The sequence below is a fragment of the Eleginops maclovinus genome, chromosome 7 (assembly GCF_036324505.1).
Source record: "Eleginops maclovinus isolate JMC-PN-2008 ecotype Puerto Natales chromosome 7, JC_Emac_rtc_rv5, whole genome shotgun sequence".
In the NCBI taxonomy this organism is placed as follows: domain Eukaryota; kingdom Metazoa; phylum Chordata; class Actinopteri; order Perciformes; family Eleginopidae; genus Eleginops; species Eleginops maclovinus.
The window spans coordinates 320,805-340,143 of NC_086355.1; the positions used below are offsets into that span (position 1 = coordinate 320,805).

General features: G+C 51.8%; 1 protein-coding gene across 1 annotated transcript in view; it reads left to right on the forward strand.

Moving 5' to 3' along the window:
* The window catches only part of LOC134867389 (titin-like), a 184,009-nt gene that overhangs the window by 98,227 nt on the left and 66,443 nt on the right, over positions 1 to 19,339 (forward strand). The window contains 38 exon segments of the mRNA XM_063887927.1: positions 156 to 434; positions 663 to 962; positions 1,137 to 1,439; positions 1,552 to 1,745; positions 3,398 to 3,578; positions 3,664 to 3,966; positions 4,105 to 4,298; positions 4,300 to 4,405; positions 4,701 to 4,819; positions 4,905 to 5,082; positions 5,246 to 5,530; positions 5,645 to 5,938; positions 6,025 to 6,324; positions 6,522 to 6,700; positions 6,964 to 7,093; positions 7,172 to 7,362; positions 7,624 to 8,053; positions 8,147 to 8,452; positions 8,825 to 9,006; positions 9,091 to 9,220; positions 9,327 to 9,478; positions 11,131 to 11,278; positions 11,432 to 11,597; positions 11,686 to 11,837; positions 11,921 to 12,217; positions 12,311 to 12,610; positions 13,060 to 13,374; positions 13,630 to 13,778; positions 13,863 to 14,013; positions 14,091 to 14,372; positions 14,620 to 14,922; positions 15,329 to 15,631; positions 15,809 to 16,090; positions 16,881 to 17,068; positions 17,508 to 17,619; positions 17,818 to 18,120; positions 18,428 to 18,736; positions 19,043 to 19,324. Of these exon segments, the coding sequence (XP_063743997.1) occupies positions 156 to 434; positions 663 to 962; positions 1,137 to 1,439; positions 1,552 to 1,745; positions 3,398 to 3,578; positions 3,664 to 3,966; positions 4,105 to 4,298; positions 4,300 to 4,405; positions 4,701 to 4,819; positions 4,905 to 5,082; positions 5,246 to 5,530; positions 5,645 to 5,938; positions 6,025 to 6,324; positions 6,522 to 6,700; positions 6,964 to 7,093; positions 7,172 to 7,362; positions 7,624 to 8,053; positions 8,147 to 8,452; positions 8,825 to 9,006; positions 9,091 to 9,220; positions 9,327 to 9,478; positions 11,131 to 11,278; positions 11,432 to 11,597; positions 11,686 to 11,837; positions 11,921 to 12,217; positions 12,311 to 12,610; positions 13,060 to 13,374; positions 13,630 to 13,778; positions 13,863 to 14,013; positions 14,091 to 14,372; positions 14,620 to 14,922; positions 15,329 to 15,631; positions 15,809 to 16,090; positions 16,881 to 17,068; positions 17,508 to 17,619; positions 17,818 to 18,120; positions 18,428 to 18,736; positions 19,043 to 19,324 (8,778 nt within the window).

The window sequence follows — 19,339 nt, forward strand, 5'->3', positions numbered from 1 at the left end:
AGAACTCTTTAAGAAAACATGAAACCAATAATCAATCATAAATCTGCAGGAATCAGGTAGAACTTAAACTGAAGGACACACGCCTCTTCTGTGGGGTTAATAATACAGAAGGAGTCATGAATGGAATTTGATGATAAACTCCCCTGCCCCCCCAGGCGCCCCCACCCTGGACCTGGCGTCTCAGGAGGTAGTGGTGGTGGAGGGAGAGAAGCTGCAGCTGAAGGTTCCCTACAGAGCCATCCCCACCCCCAAGATGGTGTGGAAGAAGGACGACATGGAGTGCAAGGCTGGCGACCGGCTGTCCATGACGGTGGAGATGAACAGCGCCCACCTGGACCTGCTGAAGTGCACCCGGGCCGACGCCGGCGCCTACGCCATCACGCTGGAGAACAGCCTGGGCAGCGCCACCGGCACCGTCACCGTCAAAGTCATCGGTACATGTCCTTCATATTAATACACTGTTTAATACGGGGTGCAAATGTTGGACCCCCCCATATCGATTGGAGAGTGTCCGGAGGGACTTGGCTCTGGAGTAAAGTAAAAATAAACATCTGAACTTTAAGTCTCTAGAACCCACAGTATAAAGAAATCAATCAGAGCTCTAAATATAACCATGTGATACTGTAAACCCTCCTGACCTGAGAACCATCCTCTCTCCCTAGGCCTCCCGGGCCCCTGTAAGGACATCCTCTCAGGCGAGGTCACCAAGAACTCCTGCAGGATCAGCTGGGAGGCCCCCGAGGATGACGGCTGCACCCCCATCCTCAGCTACATCCTGGAGCGCCGCGAGGCGTCCAAGAAGACCTACATGCCCGTCATGTCCGGCGAGGACGTGCTGACCAGCGCAGTCAAAGAACTCTACGTCAACTGCGAGTACTTCTTCAGGGTCCGGGCAGTCAACAAGGTCGGGGCCGGGGCCAATTTGGAGCTACGCAATGCCGTCATCACGGAGGAAATCAAACGTGAGTCATAACCTACATTACTGAAACGTCAGAGGTCTCAAACATGATGGAAAAAGAGTTGCTATGTAGCCTCAATGTTATGGATCAATACAGTCAAACAAAGGGTACTGTTTATTATTAAATATATATATTATAAAACTTAAGAAGACTAAACACCTGTCATTGCATTCGCAGAGAAACCGGACCCTCCCATCGCGGTCGAGGCCCGGGACCCCACCTGTAAGTCCATCACGGTGACCTGGAAGGCTCCGGACTATGACGGCGGCTGCCCGATCACCGGATACATCGTGGAGAAGATGGAGAAGGACGGAGACCGCTTCGACCGCATGACCCCCTCCCTGGTGCCCGGTCTCACCCACACGGTGACCGGCCTGACGGAGGGAGTCGAGTACCAGTTCAGGGTCCGGGCGGAGAACGCCGCGGGGCTCAGCGAGCCGTCCCGCAGCACACCACTCACCAAGGCGGCAGACCCAGTCGGTACGGAAACACTGAAGCTCCTTTATTATTATTGTTATTTTGAATCTAATCAGGGTCAACATGTTTTCTGTTGGACTTTTTATTATAATATATGCATTTTTTTGTTGTGCAGAGAAACCCAGTGTGGCGCTCCACGCCCGGGTGCAGTCAGGAGTGTGTGTGAAGAAGGGTGAGGAGATTCGTATCGACGCTCTGATCTCCGGATCCCCATACCCCCGGGTCACCTGGTTGAGGAACAACGAGGACGTCACCAAAAAACCAACAAAGAAGATTGCCCCAATGAAGAGGAGAAAGTCCAAGGCTCAGGTCCGTCAACACACACACATCCACAGTATTATACACTGCCTGGCCCAAAAAAAGACCCCCACCTGGATTTAACTAAGCAAATAGGTAGAGCCCCCCCTTGGATAATTACTGCATGGGTGATTATGTTTCAGCTGGCAGCAAGTTATAACCCTAACTGATGCAGAGAGGAGCTTCTCATCTGTTAAACAGTCATGGCGAAAGACATGTCCTGTGGTCGTGGATAAGATGTTGATCTGTTTCAGAGGGGTCAAATTACTGGCATCAAGCAGAGCTAACATCTAAGGAGATTGCTGAATACTAAAATGGGGTTAAGAACCGTCCCCCGCATTATTAAAGACTGGAAGGACAGTGGGGGACATCCTCCTCCAGGGAGGAGTGAGGTCAGAAAAAGAGAGAACGTTTGGTGAAATCAAATGGTAGAAAAACAACAGTAGAACTCACAGCTATGTTCAGTAGAGACAGAGAGAGCATTTCCACACGCACAATGCGGAGGGAACTCAAGGGATTGGGACTAAACAGCTGGGTAGCCGTAAGAAACCCACTTCTCAGTGAAGCTAATCGGAAAAAACAGTATTTCACACATGGATCGGCCCCCCCAGAGTCCACACCTGAACCCCATTGAGAGTCTTTGGGGTGTGCTGGAGAAGACTTTGATCAGTGGTCTGAATCTCCATCATCAACACAAGATCAACAATTAATGACAGAAATAAATGTTGAGACGTTGCAGAAGCTCGGGGAAACGATGCCACAGAGAATGCGTGCCGTGAAGCTGAAGGCGGTCCAACGGATATTAGAGGGGGGGCTTTTTTATGTATATATATATATATATATTTGTTGTATATATAACCTCTTTAATATACATTATCTGACATCCAATCCTCAGCCTGCAGGATTATTATTGGATATTAGTGTTAGTAATAATCCAAGTAATATAATATATCTCCTGTGAGCTGCAGACATGTGAGGAGAAGTTCCTGAGCACATATCTAATATATGTATGTAGTCTGTACTATATAGTATTTATAGATATATATATATAAATACTATATACTGTATACCATATATATATTTATATATGGTATACAGTATATAGTATATATAAGTACATAGTCTGTAGTATACAGTATGTTTATATATGGTATACAGTATATAGTATATATAAGTACATAGTCTGTAGTATACAGTATGTTTATATATGGTATACAGTATATAGTATATATAAGTACATAGTCTGTAGTATACAGTATGTTTATATATATGGTATACAGTATACAGTATATATAAGTACATAGTCTGTAGTATACAGTATGTTTATATATGGTATACAGTATATAGTATATATAAGTACATAGTCTGTAGTATACAGTATGTTTATATATGGTATACAGTATATAGTATATATAAGTACATAGTCTGTAGTATACAGTATGTATATATATGGTATACAGTATATAGTATATATAAGTACATAGTCTGTAGTATACAGTATGTTTATATATGGTATACAGTATATAGTATATATAAGTACATAGTCTGTAGTATACAGTATATATAGTATATATAAGTACATAGTCTGTAGTATACAGTATATAGTATATATAAGTACATAGTCTGTAGTATACAGTATGTTTATATATATGGCTGTGTTTCAGGCCTATGAGGAGGAGGAGTTTGTGAACCCGCTGTGTGAGCGTCTGGGTCTGGATCAGAGCGTTAGGGGTCGGGCTGGCCTGATGATCCGCGAGGCGGTGCGGGCCGACCACGGAGAATTCACCATCGTGGTGGAAAACCAGCACGGCACCGCCTCCGCCTGCTGCACCCTCAATGTGCTCGGTGAGGAGTCTAACCTGCGTTTAATACCAGGTCTAACCAATCACACACTATAACGTATGTATTGCATAATAACCCCCCCTCCCAGATAAACCAGGCGCTCCGGTGAACATCACTTTCGAGGACGTCAGAAATACCTCTGTGGTGGTGAACTGGGACCCCCCCCTGGACGACGGGGGTAGCGAGGTTCTGAACTACATCCTGGAGAAGAAGGACAATCGGAACGAGGAGGTGGGCTGGATCACCATCAGCTCCACCCTGAAGACCCCCACCCACCCCGTCACCAAGCTCATTGAGGGCAAGGAGTACGTGTTCAGGGTCACCGCCGAGAACAAGTTCGGCTGCGGACCCTCCACCACCTCCAAGCCCGTCGTTGCAAAGAACATGTTCGGTATGTACGGACCCCCCCGTGTGGATATTAGTATACAGTACCAGTTATCACTGAATATGGACTTTCTTTTTTTTGATATTCCTGAAGTCTTACAAAAGTGAAGTGAATAAATTGATAATAACAAGCCTTTGCCCACAGACCCCCCAGACGCCCCCACCACACCAAGGGTTCATGAGGTGACGGCGAGCAGCGCCAAGATCTCATGGCACGAACCCAAAGACAACGGCTCCCCCATCCTGGGCTACTGGATCGAGAGGAAGGAGGTGAACAGCAAGCACTGGACCCGCGTCAACCGGGCCCTCCTCAACTCCCTGGACGTCCGGGTGGAGGGCCTTGATGGAGGGCCTCACCTACATCTTCCGGGTCTGCGCCGAGAACCTGGCCGGCCCCGGTCCCTTCAGCGAGCCCAGCGACCGCACCGTGGCCATGGACGCCATCAGTACGTCCTGCACCCTGTACTCATGTCCTCACACCACCTTACACTCTTTATGTCCTGCACCACCTCCACCACCCCCCCATCCAATTAGGTCCTGCACCACCACCCCCCCCTCTTTATGTCCTGAACCACCTCCCCATTATGTCCTGCTGCAGGAGGGGGGGGCTTCACAGTATGTTTTTATTGAATATATGATATTTGATTAAGCTCCTCACTCTGACAGCAGTCCGTCCTCATGCTGCTTCTATAGAGAAACTGTTACTGTAAAATGATTTAAACCTCTCCCCCTCCCCCACAGTGACCCCCGGCCCTCCCACCCCCTGGATCGTGGACACTGGGAAGGACTCTGTGATTGTGGCATGGAAGCCCCCACTCTATAATGGAGGAGGGGACATCCTGGGCTACCACCTGGAGAAAGTGAGCTTCAGGATCTTTATATATGTTAGTGCATGGGGTGCATGTTTATCAACATTAAACACGTCCCCCCCCCCCCCCCCTTTAGGTGCTGGTGGGGGAGAAGGAGTGGAGCCGATGCACAGAGTTCAGGTGTAAAGAGCTCACCTACACCATCACCGGCCTCACCGAGGGGGCAGACTACTACATCAGGGTCATCGCCATCAACGACGCAGGGCCCGGGGTCCCCGGGGTCACGGAGCCCGTCACCGTCACAGAGCCTGAAGGTGAACACAGACAGACTGGACCCACTGAGGGTTATTCGGCGGGGGAGGAGCTCTTCACCCCAAAACTGACTTTTTCCTTTCTTTAAATTCTCAATGAATTCAACTCAACTCCTGCAAGGTGTTTCATGTGCCTCCTGTCCTCACATGTCTCTGTGTCCCTCAGAAACCCCCGTGGTGATCTTGGACGTCTCAGTGAGGAGTGGCGTGATAATCCGTGCCGGCGAGGCGCTGCGCCTGCCCGCTGTAGTGAGCGGCCGTCCGCAGCCCGAGGTGAAGTGGAGCAAAGACGAGGCGGATCTGGACGCTGAGCGCATGGTGGTGGAGATGCAGGGCCGCAACACGACGCTGTGCATCAAGAAGGCCGTCAGGGTCGACCATGGCCTGTACCGGGTCACCGGGACCAACAGCAGCGGCACCAAGAGTGCAGAGTGCCGGGTCGACGTCATGGGTCAGTGAAACATTAACATACTATACAAAGGAATCCTGAACCTAGTCTTTGTTGAAGCTAACATGAGTTTTATTCAGCCATGCAGCAGTGTTAAAGTGTCTCCTGTCCCTGCAGACGTCCCTGGCCCTGTGGTGGACCTGAAGACGGTCCAGGTGACAAAAAAGAACATCACGCTGACATGGAGCGACCCGCTGGATAACGGTGGTAGCGACGTGCTCGGCTACGAGGTTCTGAGGAAGGATGCCAAGATGAAGCTGTTCCGCCAGCCTCTGGAGACGGCCTCCTGCAAGTGCGACATTCAGGGACTGCTGGCCGGAGAGGAGTACGACTTCAGGGTCATCGCTCGCAACAAGTACGGAGATGGGACCCCCGCAGACCTGGGGCCCATACTCGCTGCAGACCCCAAAGGTAATGCAATGCCGCTCGGAGAGCTGTATGATAACAGTACAGATTAATAAGTGTTACATGCTGATGATGTGATGGTGTATCTGCAGGCGTGCCCACCGCCCCGGAAAAGCTGCACTACACCGACCGCGGTAAGAGCACCATCTCTCTGGCCTGGGAGGTGCCTCGCTCTGACGGAGGCAGCCCGATCCTCGGCTATGTTGTGGAGAAGATGCGCTCCGACGCCACGGAGTTCGAACCAGCCAGCCGCAAAATGTTCCCTGAGTGCTGCGGCACGCTGGAGAACCTGTCGGAGAACCAGGAGTACGAGTTCAGGGTCCACGCCGTCACCGAGGTTGGAGACGGAGACAACTGCAAACCCATCAGCGCCAGGATCCAGGACGATGAGAGTAAAACATGATATGAATTATAAATATAATAAATATTAGTTCTGAATTACAGCAGTGTTTTAAAACTGATTCTTATATTCTGTACCAACAAACATTTCAACGTCTCTAAATTCATGCAGGAATTATAAGAATCTGTCCTCAGGGTGGAGGTGTAGCTCTCTGAGAGAAGACGTGTGACAGTTCTTCTGTGTGTTTAGTTCCTCCAGCGATCACCATCCTGAAGTTCTTTAAGAGTAACTGCATCAGCGTGAAGAAGGGCTCGTCCATCGACATACCGGCGGAGGTGCGGGGACTGCCACTGCCAACGCTCTGCTGGATGAAGGACGGCGTGGAGCTGCAGCCCGTTGAGGAGAAGCTGACCATGGAGACGGAGGAGGTACATGAACTGAACAGGAACTGTAGAGAGCTGTCTGTCAGACTCCATACCTCAAGGTTCAGAGATGTTCTGAAGTAATCCACGTTCAGGTCTTCATGCCGCTTCATTTACATGAAAATCTACAGGAAATAAAACAGTCAACAGAGATCCGTCATTAACTCAAGTTCACATTGACGACTTAATGTCTCCAGAACAAACACTGGGTGTTTATACAAACATGAATTACAAATAAAAACTCAACACATGTTCCCTCTGGTCTCCAGGTGACCCGTACCACCCTCCGGACGAAGATCGCCCTCCCAGTAACCATCAGGAAGGACACAGGCGGATACAAGCTGCAGGCAGAGAACTGCTGGGGGAAGGCGGAGCACACCATCCGGGTGGAGATCCTCGGTGAGGAAACCAAACATCCATAAACCTCTTCCTCCTTTACTTCCTGAAGTTTTATTAAACTTCTCTCCGTCTCCTCAGACCGGCCTCTTCCTCCCAGGAACATCGTGGTGTCCGACATCAAGGCGGACTCCTGCTACCTGACCTGGGACGCCCCCGAGGACAATGGCGGCAGCGACATCACCAACTATGTCCTGGAGCGCCGCGACGCAAGCAAGAAGAAGTCCGACTTCGAGCTGGTCACCGTCCACCTCATCGACCGCAGATACAGGGTGAGACTCAAGGATATAACCCTTTTAAAAAAGCAGACTACAGCCGACAGATTGCAGTTCTGAAATGCAGGGAGCATCCAGCCAGCAGGGACCAGAAGCAGATTTAATATATAATAGCAGAACATGGTACTACTGATTTACCCTGGTGTCAGGGTCTCTGGCATCAGGGTTATTCTGAAACTGTATTCAGTTGTGCAGTATGTAATACTGGAGGCTGTCTTCATGGAGATGTGGAGTCTTAATACGTGTTTCCCTCATCAGGTGCACAAGCTGAATGTGAACGGGCTGTACCAGTTCCGGCTCAAAGCGGAGAACAAGTTTGGCGTGAGCGACGGCTGCGACTCAGAGAAAGTGCAGCTGAAGGACCCCTTCGGCCTACCCGGACCCCCCCGCAACCCCAAGATCCTGAGGGCCACGGCCACTACCATGACTGTGACCTGGGACCCCCCACTGGACAACGGGGGCTCTACGATCCAGGGCTACTGGCTGGAGAAGAGGGAGCGCGGCGCAGTGTACTGGGGCCGCGTCAATCGGGCCCCGGTCACCAAGCCGTCCGTGAAGGGCTTGCAGTACACCGTGCTGAAGCTCATCGAGGGCTCCGAGTACCAGTTCAGGATTGCGGCCTGCAACGCCGCCGGTGTCGGGCCCCACAGCGAGGCCACCGAGTGCAAGTTGGCCATGGACCCCTGCAGTGAGTACCTCAAACCCTGATTCCTCATGAAGCAGACTCTTGATCTCACTAACCCTGTAATGCTGAGATTCATTCCTCTTTTTACTCCCTCAGACACCCCCAGCCCCCCCGGGACCCCCGAGGTTAAGGACAAGACGAAGAGCAGCGTCACACTGAGCTGGTGCCCCCCCGACCGAGATGGAGGCAGCCCCATCACGGGCTACATCATCGAGGTGCACGAGGAGGGCTCTCCTGATTGGAGGAGGGTGAACCCTGCTGACAAGCTCCACCCCCTGACGGAGATCACCGTCCCCAACCTGAAGGAGGGCAAGAAGTGCCGCTTCAGGATCTACGCGGTCAACGCAGCCGGCAACTCAGAGCCTGCCAAGACCGGAGACGTGCTGGTGCAGGACATCCTGAGTAAGTTTGCCCACTATAACTGAACTGCGTCAGCAGAACTCAAGTCTGTAGCCGGGTCAGAATCCCTGTATTCATTTTGTATTGTTACAAAGTGAAGAGTGGCAAAACCTTGATTAAGAGGCATGCATATTAAAGACACAACTTTAAATGAAAGAAATGATCATTTACAAAGTACACATCCAGGTGGAAACAAAAAGGACAGAGTGTTCAGTACTGTTCTATGGTGCTGGAGCAAATATAAACACAACATGAGGAAGTATGTGTATCCTATATTTAATATAGCAGTAACTATAACCTGATGAGCAGAAGCCGCTCTCACACACACATGTTTGATAAGATGCCTGAGGTCTAAACCGCTGTGTGTTTGTGCAGTCGAGCCGGCAATGACTCTGAACGTGAATGCTCACGAGCTGCTGACCTGCAGAGCGGGAACCCCCCTGCGGATCCCTGTCTCCTTCAGCGGGCGCCCCACCCCCAAACTCACCTGGACCTTCGACGGCACCGCAGAGAGCGAGAAGAAGAATGAGCTGCACACGCTGCCCGTCGACTCCGAGGTCAGGAGCGCGCAGACACAAACAGAGCTGTGGTGATGTTCTGAATAATGGTGAATAACCTGTGGTGCCTCTGCTTCCTGTCAGATCCAAACTACAGACACCAGCTCTGTGGTCCTGATCCCGGAGTGCAAACTCAACCACAGCGGCCGCTTCATCATCAACGCAGAGAACGCCGCCGGACACAAGCTGCTCAAAGTGCGCGTCACCGTGCTCGGTACGGAAACACGCCTGACCGCCATCTCTACAACCGGACTGGTGCTTTGTTGAGGATGATAACGGTTTAATGTTGTGTTTAATGAAACACCTGGTTGTCCCTGCAGACCTGCCCGGGGCTCCCAGAGACCTGAAGGTGAGCGACGTGACCCGAGGAACCTGCAGACTCACCTGGAAAGCTCCAGAGAGCGACGGAGGGGAGAGGGTGAAGAGCTACTTTATCGAGAAGAAGGCGGTGAACGGGAAGGCCTGGACCAAGGTACCTAACACCTGACCCACCACAGAAACAGGAGACTGACACAGACAAACAGGAGAGTGACCCTGACCCACCAGAGAACTGGAGACTGACCCACCAGAGAACAGGAGACTGACCCACCAGAGAACAGGAGACTGACCCACCAGAGAACAGGAGACTGACCCTGACCCACCAGAGAACAGGAGACTGACTCACCAGAGAAACAGGAGACTGACCCTGACCCAGCAGAAACAGGAGACTGACACAGACAAACAGGAGAGTGACCCTGACCCACCAGAGAACTGGAGACTGACCAACCAGAGAACAGGAGACTGACCCACCAGAGAACAGGAGACTGACCCTGACCCACCAGAGAACAGGAGACTGACTCACCAGAGAAACAGGAGACTGACCCTGACCCAGCAGGGAACAGGAGACTGACCCACCAGAGAACAGGAGACTTACCCTGACCCAGCAGGGAACAGGAGACTGACCCTGACCCAGCAGAGAACAGGAGACTGACCCACCAGAGAACAGGAGACTTACCCTGACCCAGCAGGGAACAGGAGACTGACCCTGACCCAGCAGAGAACAGGAGACTGACCCTGACCCAGCAGAGAACAGGAGACTGACCCTGACCCAGCAGAGAACAGGAGACTGACCCACCAGAGAACAGGAGACTTACCCTGACCCAGCAGGGAACAGGAGACTGACCCACCAGAGAACAGGAGACTTACCCTGACCCAGCAGAGAACAGGAGACTGACCCTGACCCAGCAGGGAACAGGAGACTGACCCTGACCCACCAGAGAACAGGAGACTGACCCTGACCCAGCAGGGAACAGGAGACTGACCCTGACCCAGCAGAGAACAGGAGACTGACCCACCAGAGAACAGGAGACTTACCCTGACCCACCAGAGAACAGGAGACTGACCCTGACCCAGCAGGGAACAGGAGACTGACCCTGACCCAGCAGAGAACAGGAGACTGACCCTGACCCAGCAGAGAACAGGAGACTGACCCTGACCCAGCAGAGAACAGGAGACTGACCCACCAGGGAACAGGAGACTTACCCTGACCCAGCAGGGAACAGGAGACTGACCCTGACCCAGCAGAGAACAGGAGACTGACCCTGACCCAGCAGAGAACAGGAGACTGACCCTGACCCACCAGAGAACAGGAGACTGACCCTGACCCAGCACGGAACAGGAGACTGACCCTGACCCAGCAGAGAACAGGAGACTGACCCTGACCCAGCAGAGAACCGGAGACTGACCCACCAGAGAACAGGAGACTGACCCTGACCCAGCAGAGAACAGGAGACTGACCCTGACCCAGCAGAGAACAGGAGACTGACCCTGACCCAGCAGGGAACAGGTGACTGACCCTGACCCAGCAGAGAACAGGAGACTGACCCTGACCCAGCAGGGAACAGGTGACTGACCCTGACCCAGCAGAGAACAGGAGACTTACCCTGACCCAGCAGGGAACAGGTGACTGACCCTGACCCAGCAGAGAACAGGAGACTGACCCTGACCCAGCAGAGAACAGGAGACTGACCCTGACCCAGCAGGGAACAGGTGACTGACCCTGACCCAGCAGAGAACAGGAGACTGACCCTGACCCATAACCACAGTGTGAGGCAGTTTTATTAATCCCGCTCTTGTTCTTCTCAGGTGAACCCAGCCTGTTCGGCCCAGTCTCTGGTGATCCCGGACCTGATCAACGGACAGGAGTACATTTTCAGGATCCGCGCCGAGAACCGCTTTGGCTTCGGGCCCCTGGCCGAGACTGAGCAGCCTACCAAAGCCACGGACCCCATCCGTATGTACCAGAAACACCTCTATTACACTGTCGTTATTATATTGTTTCTTAAGAATATTTTGCCAAGGACCGGATTTAAGAATTGTTTTTAAGTATTCAAGAACTTCTTTTTTATTACTTAATGATTATTTTGAATTAACCCGGTATGTGCAGACCCCCCCGACCCCCCCACCAGGCTGAAGATCAGGAGCGTGAGGCGGGGTGCCGTCTCTCTGACCTGGAGGGCTCCGAAAAACGACGGCGGGTCCCCCGTTACTCATTACAGCGTGGACCTGCTCTGCTGGGAGGCCAGCGGGGCTGCCAAGGATTCCTGGAGGAGGTACAGCAGGCACAGGTTCTTTTGTTTACCTTGTTGTCAGAACATGAGAGTAATGTTTCAGTTACACATGTGTCTGTGCTGCCGCCAGGTGCAACAGGAGAGACGTGGACACCACCAACTTCCGGGTGGAGGACTTGACGGAGGGGGATGAGTACGAGTTCAGGGTGGTCGCCTACAACGAGGTGGGCCCCAGCCGGCCCTCCACCACCGTGGGCCCCATCCTGCTGCAGGACCAGACCTGTGAGTAGTTTGATTACTAAATCCTACACATTTCTAATCTCCTGCTGAGAGTAATCTCATTACTCACTTCCTGTCTCCTGCAGGCGCTCCGTCCATCGAACTGAAGGAGTTCCTGGAAGTGGAGCAGCGCTCCGACATCAGCATTGTGGCGAAGGTTCGCGGCTGCCCCTTCCCCACGCTCACCTGGTACAAAGCGCCCCCCCACCAGCCTGAAGCGCGGGTGGAGGTTTCTTACGACGAGCACATCAACAAGGTGGTGAGCGACGAAAGCTGCACCCTCCTGATCCAACAGGGCAAGAGACCAGATACCGGACTCTACACCCTGGTGGCCTCCAACAGCCTGGGGAAGGCCTCTGCTGAGATGAGGCTCAACGTGATGGGTACACTACACTGTCATAGTAAAGAGAGACCCCGGCTGGACAATTCCCTCCATCTAAACCTTAAATTTGTCTCACCCCCCCCCCCGCCCACAGGCCTGCCAGGACGCCCCTCTGCTCCCATAAAGTTTGAGTCCATCGGCTCGGAGCGCATCACGCTGTCCTGGCTTCCCCCAAAGGACGACGGCGGCTCCAAGCTCACCAACTACGTGATCTGGCGCCGTGTGGCAAGCAGGAACACCTGGGTGATCGTAACCAACGAACCCAAGGAGCGCGTGTGGACCGTGGAGAACCTGATGGCCGGACACGAGTACATCTTCCGCATCATGGCGCAGAACAAGTACGGCGTCGGAGAACCGCTTGACAGTGAGCCGGAGGTCGCCAGAGACCTCTACGGTAGGAGGATTTATTATTTTAATACTTTATCATTTAAAGATGAACTACTGCTAGTCCAAAACCGCCAGAGACATCTAGAGTACACAGGAAGTGCTACAGTACTAGAACCCTTTATATTGTACAACGTGGATGGACAACAAGCCTTAGGAGGCGTGACACCTCCACCTAAATAAGAGGATGAAAATGAAATTGATAAATATGTGATTTTATTAAAAGCGGCGTACAAAAAAAGATTAGCTGCAAATGTTTAAAAGTCAGGAAACTGAATCGATATTGACAGGATAATGAGGTTTCAAACAGACCCCTGCAGGGTTCTACGTTAGGGTTCTACGTTAGGGTTCTTCCTCGGTGAATAATGTGTTCTCCATGTTATTGCTTTGGAAGGAATATAATAAAGTTCTCTGAGTGATATTCAGATGGTTTGGTTCTGACCCCCACTCTCCTCGTAGCCCCCCCTGGGCAGGTAGAGAAGCCGACGGTGAGCGGCGTGACGCTGGACGCCATGACGGTGAGCTGGGAGGAGCCTGAGGAAGACGGCGGGACCCCCATCACTGGGTACTGGCTTGAGAGGAAAGAGACCGCCGGCAAGCGCTGGACCCGCGTCACGCGGGACCCGATCCGGCCCATGGGCATGGGCGAGTCCTTCACCGTGAGCGGGCTCATCGAGGGTTCGCAGTACCTGTTCAGGGTCTGCGCCATTAACGCTGCTGGCCCCGGACCCTACAGCCCCTCCAATGACCCCATCGTCGCCAGAGACCCCATCTGTAAGAGCCTCTGCCTCACTAACACACAGTTACTAGAGTTCACATTGTGCAGACCCTGGATCTTTTTTACAATTGCACGTCAATACAATAAAAACATATTGTTGAAGTGTCAGACAATATAATTACAATTTCAACAATTCCTTTACGAGTTCCCGTCTTCAGATACAAAGCCTGTGTGTCTGAGAGTAGAGAACAACGTTTATTTAAAGCCTCTGTACACCGAACAGGAAGCTAAAACCTGTCTGTCTCCTCTAGCCCCGCCCTCTCCTCCCACCCCTAAGATCTCTGATTGGACCAAGTCCTCCGTGGACTTGGACTGGATCCCGCCTCTGAAGGATGGAGGCTCCAAGATCATTGGGTACTGGGTAGAGTACAAGGAGGAGGGCACCGAGGCCTGGGTGAAGGTGGGAGAGTTGTCTGAGAGCGCTCACACTTTAGAGACCGATGTGCTGCAGATTGTAGAAACTGAGACCTGTTTCTTTTTTCAGGCCAAAGAGACGGAGATCCGCGGCACCCGGCTGGTGATAGCCGGTCTGAAGACTGGTGGGAAATATAAGTTCAGGGTGACCGCCTTCAACGCTGCCGGTAACGGAGAGCCGGGAGAAGTTCCCGAGGTGCTCGAGGTCAAAGACAGAACCAGTGAGTGCCCTGAGAGCTTCAGATAGTTCTACATCTCACACGTTCTCGTCCTTTTTTAAAGTTGATCTCATCCCCAGTTGCTCCTGAGGTGGACCTGGACGCGTCAGTGAAAGAGAGGATGGTGGTCCACGCTGGCGGAGTGATCCGGATCATCGCCTATGTGTCGGGTCAGCCGGCCCCCGAGGTCACGTGGAACCGTGACGGCGCTGCGCTGCCTCTGGAGGCAAAGGTGGAGACAACCGCCATCAGCTCGTCTCTGGTCATCAAACCCTGCACCAGGAAGCACCTCGGTGTCTATACGCTGAACGCCAAGAACGCCGGCGGAGAGAAGACAAAGAACATCACTGTGGAAGTCCTGGGTAAGCAGAGTGATACCTCACAATGAGCCAAGGAGAAATGTCATCACTTCCAGTCCCCCGTTCTGGAGGTCAATGGTTTTCTGAATGTGTTTTTGGTTGTTAGCCTGAAATAAGGTTTGTGTAGCGGTGGTGACCTGTAGTCATGTGACCATGCTGTAGTTCCTTTATAGGCCAACATTAGCCGCCTTTAGCTGCTGCCTTCAGGGAACAACACAGAAATGCCATAATCCTGTTTTTCCCCCCTCAGATGTCCCCGGGCCTGTGGGAATCCCCTTCAATGCGGAGAACCTGAGCAGCGAGTCCTGTAAACTCAGCTGGTTCTTCCCGGAGAATGACGGCGGCTCGCCCATCAGCAACTACATCGTAGAGAAGCGGGAGGCTGAACGTAAGGCCTGGACCGCCGTGTCCTTCACCGCCAGCCGGCAGAACGCCGTGGCTCATGGCCTCACCACCGGCAAGTCCTACTTCTTCAGAGTCGCCGCCGAGAACGCCATCGGTGTCGGACCCTTCATGTCTACCGCCGCCGAGATCCTCGCCAAAGAGCCCATGAGTGAGTCCATCTTCAATCAGGAATTCTGAGCATGAGAGGAGGGGCAGTTATAGAAAAGTCTTTCAAGTCAGATGTTTTGGAAAAGTCCGGATTTCATTGATATATTAGAAACAGTCAAAGTCGATCTTATAATCAAGTCAAATATAACCTGATTCAAATGTCAATAATCCCTTAAAGAGTCGCCATCTGCCTCTGGGATTATAGTACACATTTAAATTGAAAGTCAGGCTGATTTATATTATTTTTCCGTTAGTTTCTTTAAATACTTGTTAATCTTAGCATTAGAATAAGAAACGGTTCATGAAAACACTAAACATTATCCAGCAGCTATATTTGGCAGACAGATAAAAACTTCCTGAAGGAGATATTAATCTGCAGATATAAAAGTTTACCTGTCCCTCCCCAGGTGTGCCGGACCGCCCAGAGGAGCTTGAAGTCACCACGGTCACCAAGGACCTGATCAGCGTCTTCTGGAAAGCTCCGAAGTTTGACGGCGGCTCGGAGATCATCATGTACGTCCTGGAAGCGCGCATGATCGGCAAAGACAAGTTCAGCCGTCTGACCAAAGACTCTCTGATGGAGAGGAAGTTCACGTTCGACGGTCTGCGGGAGGGCGACACCTACGAGTTCAGGGTCATCGCTGTCAACGAGGTCGGACCCAGCAAGCCGTCCTTCTGCACCAAACCCATCACCTGCAAGGATGAGCTGGGTGAGTTACAGGAGTCTCACATCAGCAGGTCATCTCAGGGGTATTTCCATGCACATCTCATAAACATGGTCTGAGAAAATCATAAAACAACATAGCGTAGCATAAAAGTCAAGTACACAAATCAAACAATACTGAAGTCCTCTGACGAGTATCCGTCTCTCTGTCCCGGTCTCTTAGAGCCGCCCACCATCGAGCTGGACTTCCGCGATAAGATTGTCATTCGGGTGGGCGAGAGCTGCCTGCTGCAGGGCCGCTACACCGGGAAGCCGTCTCCGTCCATCCTGTGGTACCGCGAGGACGAGGAGCTTAAGGCCGACAAACACGTGATGTTCAAGAACACCCTGACCACCATGTCTCTGGGCCTGATGAAGGCCGAGCGCGGACACAGCGGCAGATACGTGGTGGTGGTGGAGAACAGCACCGGCTCCAGGAAAGGGGTCTGCAACATCACCGTGGTCGGTAGGTACAGACGCTGATACCAGCCGGAGCATCGGCATAAAAAAATCTTAATAAAGATGAAGGAATAGAATAGAATGGGAGGATGATGAAGATAGAATGGGAGGATGAAGCCCTCTTTACTGTCACACACAGCAGAGCACACACAGCGAAATGTGTCCTCTGCATTTAACCCATCCTAGTACTGGGAGCAGTGGGCAGCTATTGTGCAGGGGAGCAATGGGGAGGGGGGATTGGAGGTGTCCGGTGCCTTGCTCAAGGGCACCACAGCAGGGCCTAGGAGGTGAACTGGGACCTCTCCAAGTAGCAGTCCACTTTCCATATTTCAAGTCTGTTCGGGGACTTGAACCGGCAACCCTACGATTCCCAGTCCAAGCCTACTGACTGAGCCACTGCTGGACAGGAAAGGATGAGGTCCATGAATAGACACCTGCGGGATACCAGCCATTTTCTTGCAATAACAAATTAAGAAAATACTTTGATAATATCCACAATATATCTGATCAAAAATGAAAATGTCTGATTTATTTGCATTAAGATGTGAATTGGTAAAAGGAAAACTTACCTTTACTCAGGTAAAGCAGTCAAGTATCAGTTTGAAATGAATATTGTAAAATAAGAAATAAACATTTTTCTGCAAAACAAAGAAGCATCATCAGCCAAACTCCATACTGTATATATCCAGAGAGGCAGCAACAGAATATGATATGGATGATAGAAAAAAAGAAGGGGTCTCAGAACTGCGTGTGTGATTAGTGCGGTATCAGTTGATCACGTGGTCTCCTCCCTGCAGACCGCCCAACCCCCCCTGTCGGCCCTGTGGTGTTTGAGGAAGTGCACAGGGAGTTCATGGTGATTTCCTGGAAGCCCCCTCTGGACAGCGGCGGCGTAGATGTATCCAACTACATCATCGAGCAGAGAGACACCAACCGAGAGGCCTGGACCACCGTCACCTCTGCCAACACCAAGACCTTCTGCAAGGTGAGCCACCACACCCCAGCCAGACTCCTGCTCACCATACCCCAGCCAGACTCCTGTCCACCACACCCCAGCCAGACTCCTGTCCACCACACCCCAGCCAGACTCCTGTCCACCACACCCCAGCCAGACTCCTGCTCACCACACCCCAGCCAGACTCCTGCTCACCATACCCCAGCCAGCCAGACTCCTGTCCACCACACCCCAGCCAGACTCCTGCTCACCATACCCCAGCCAGCCAGACTCCTGTCCACCACACCCCAGCCAGATTCCTGTCCACCACACCCCAGCCAGACTCCTGTCCACCAAACCCCAGCCAGACTCCTGTCCACCAAACCCCAGCCAGACTCCTGTCCACCAAACCCCAGCCAGACTCCTGACGATTTGGTGGGGTTCTGTTTCTAACAAGCTTTCTCTGTGGTGGCGGTGTGTTTTCTCTCAGATCCCGAAGCTGACAGAGGGCCGTGAGTACATCATGAGGATCTCTGCGGAGAACATGTATGGTATCAGTGACCCGCTGGAGTCCGAGGAGATGAGAGCCAAAGATCTTTTCAGTACGTAATGACCAGGGTTGTGAGGGGTACTCTAAAGATGTAATCTGTTACTACTACTAGCTACGTATAGCTGGTTATCATATATTGATCTTTATATTGAAACGGAATATCACGTAATCCTTGTACGTCTCACTGAAATCCAAATCACACGAACAGTACTGGAGTACATGTACTGATAACCCTGTGTCCTCCCTGCAGGGGTCCCTGAGGCCCCTGAGATGCCCACGGTCAGGGAGGTGTACGCATCTAACGCCCTGGTGCTGTGGACCCGGCCCCGTGACGGCGGCAAGCCCATCACCAACTACATCTTGGAGAAAAAGGAGCCCGCCGCCAAGAGGTGGTCCAGGGTCACCAGGGACCCGCTGTACCCCGCCACACAGTACCGCGTGCAGGACCTGGTGGAGGGCTGCGAGTACGAGTTCAGGGTGATGGCTGAGAACGAGCTGGGCACCGGGGACCCTAGCCTCCCATCCAAACCCATCCTCGCCAAGGACCCCATCGGTCAGTTCTGCACACAATTGAGATGTTTTATAATTAAATATACATTTTCATTTTAGATTGATCTAATATCTATCTGTTTATATTAGGATGGTATTTAGCATTCTGGTTGTATTGAGCTCCTCTTTTCCTTAAATAATGAGTAGGGTTAAAGATACTTATGTTACTACTGTTTAAATGAATGGGTTAGCTCTTTACCTTCATTATCAGCAGCACTGTCTGATACTTACACTAAACTAACTCCACTATATAAGACCTTTGACTCTAAAACATGTTGATGATTGTTGTTTCTATGTTTTCCTCCCTGCAGTGTGCCCCAGCCCCCCGGTGACCCCCGAGGCCTACGACAAGACGAAGGACTCGGTCAGCCTGAGGTGGAAGATGCCTCGCCACGACGGGAAGGGCCGTATCTTCGGCTACCTGGTGGAGTACCAGCATCCCGGAGCCGTGGAGTGGCTTCCGGCTAACGAGACCCCGGAACAGTGCCCCGACCTTCACTACGTGGCGACGGGCCTGAAGGACGGCCTTGAGTACAACTTCAGGATCTTCACCGTCAACGCTGCTGGCAAATCTGACCCCGCATTTGTCAAGACCACCGTCAAAGTGCACGACAGGATGGGTACGCCTCTCTGGTTGACATGTTTTCGATTCATTGATGAATAGATTCCAAAACATCCTGCTCAACAACACGAATGCATGTTTTGCTTCATTTGTTAAAAATACTTGATATATTGTCAGTTTGTCATGAAATGACAAAGAATATAATTCGATGATAGTGCAGATAAACATTTTCTTTAAAGCATCAATGTTTTTATTGATCAGCCAGTTATCATAAATCCATTCATGGACAAATGGATAAATCTTCCTTTATACATCATTTAAGACTTTCTTTAAATGTTCAAATCTGTGTTTTTAATGTCCACAGAGGAGCCGGAGCTGCTGCTGGATGCCAACATGGCACGGGACCACCTCGCCATGCTGGGCTCCGACATCATGCTGAGCGCTACAATCAAGGGAGTGCCCCCACCCACCGTCAGCTGGAAGAAGGATGGCGGGGACGTCCCTGCCCACATTACCGTGGCTGTCACCGCCAGTCACAGCAAAGTCTTCATCCCCAAGAGCACCCGCGCCGACTCCGGCAACTACACCATCACCGTGGAGAATGCCGCCGGCAAGAAGTCCGCCACCGTGGTCGTGCTTGTTCTGAGTAAGTAAAACGCCC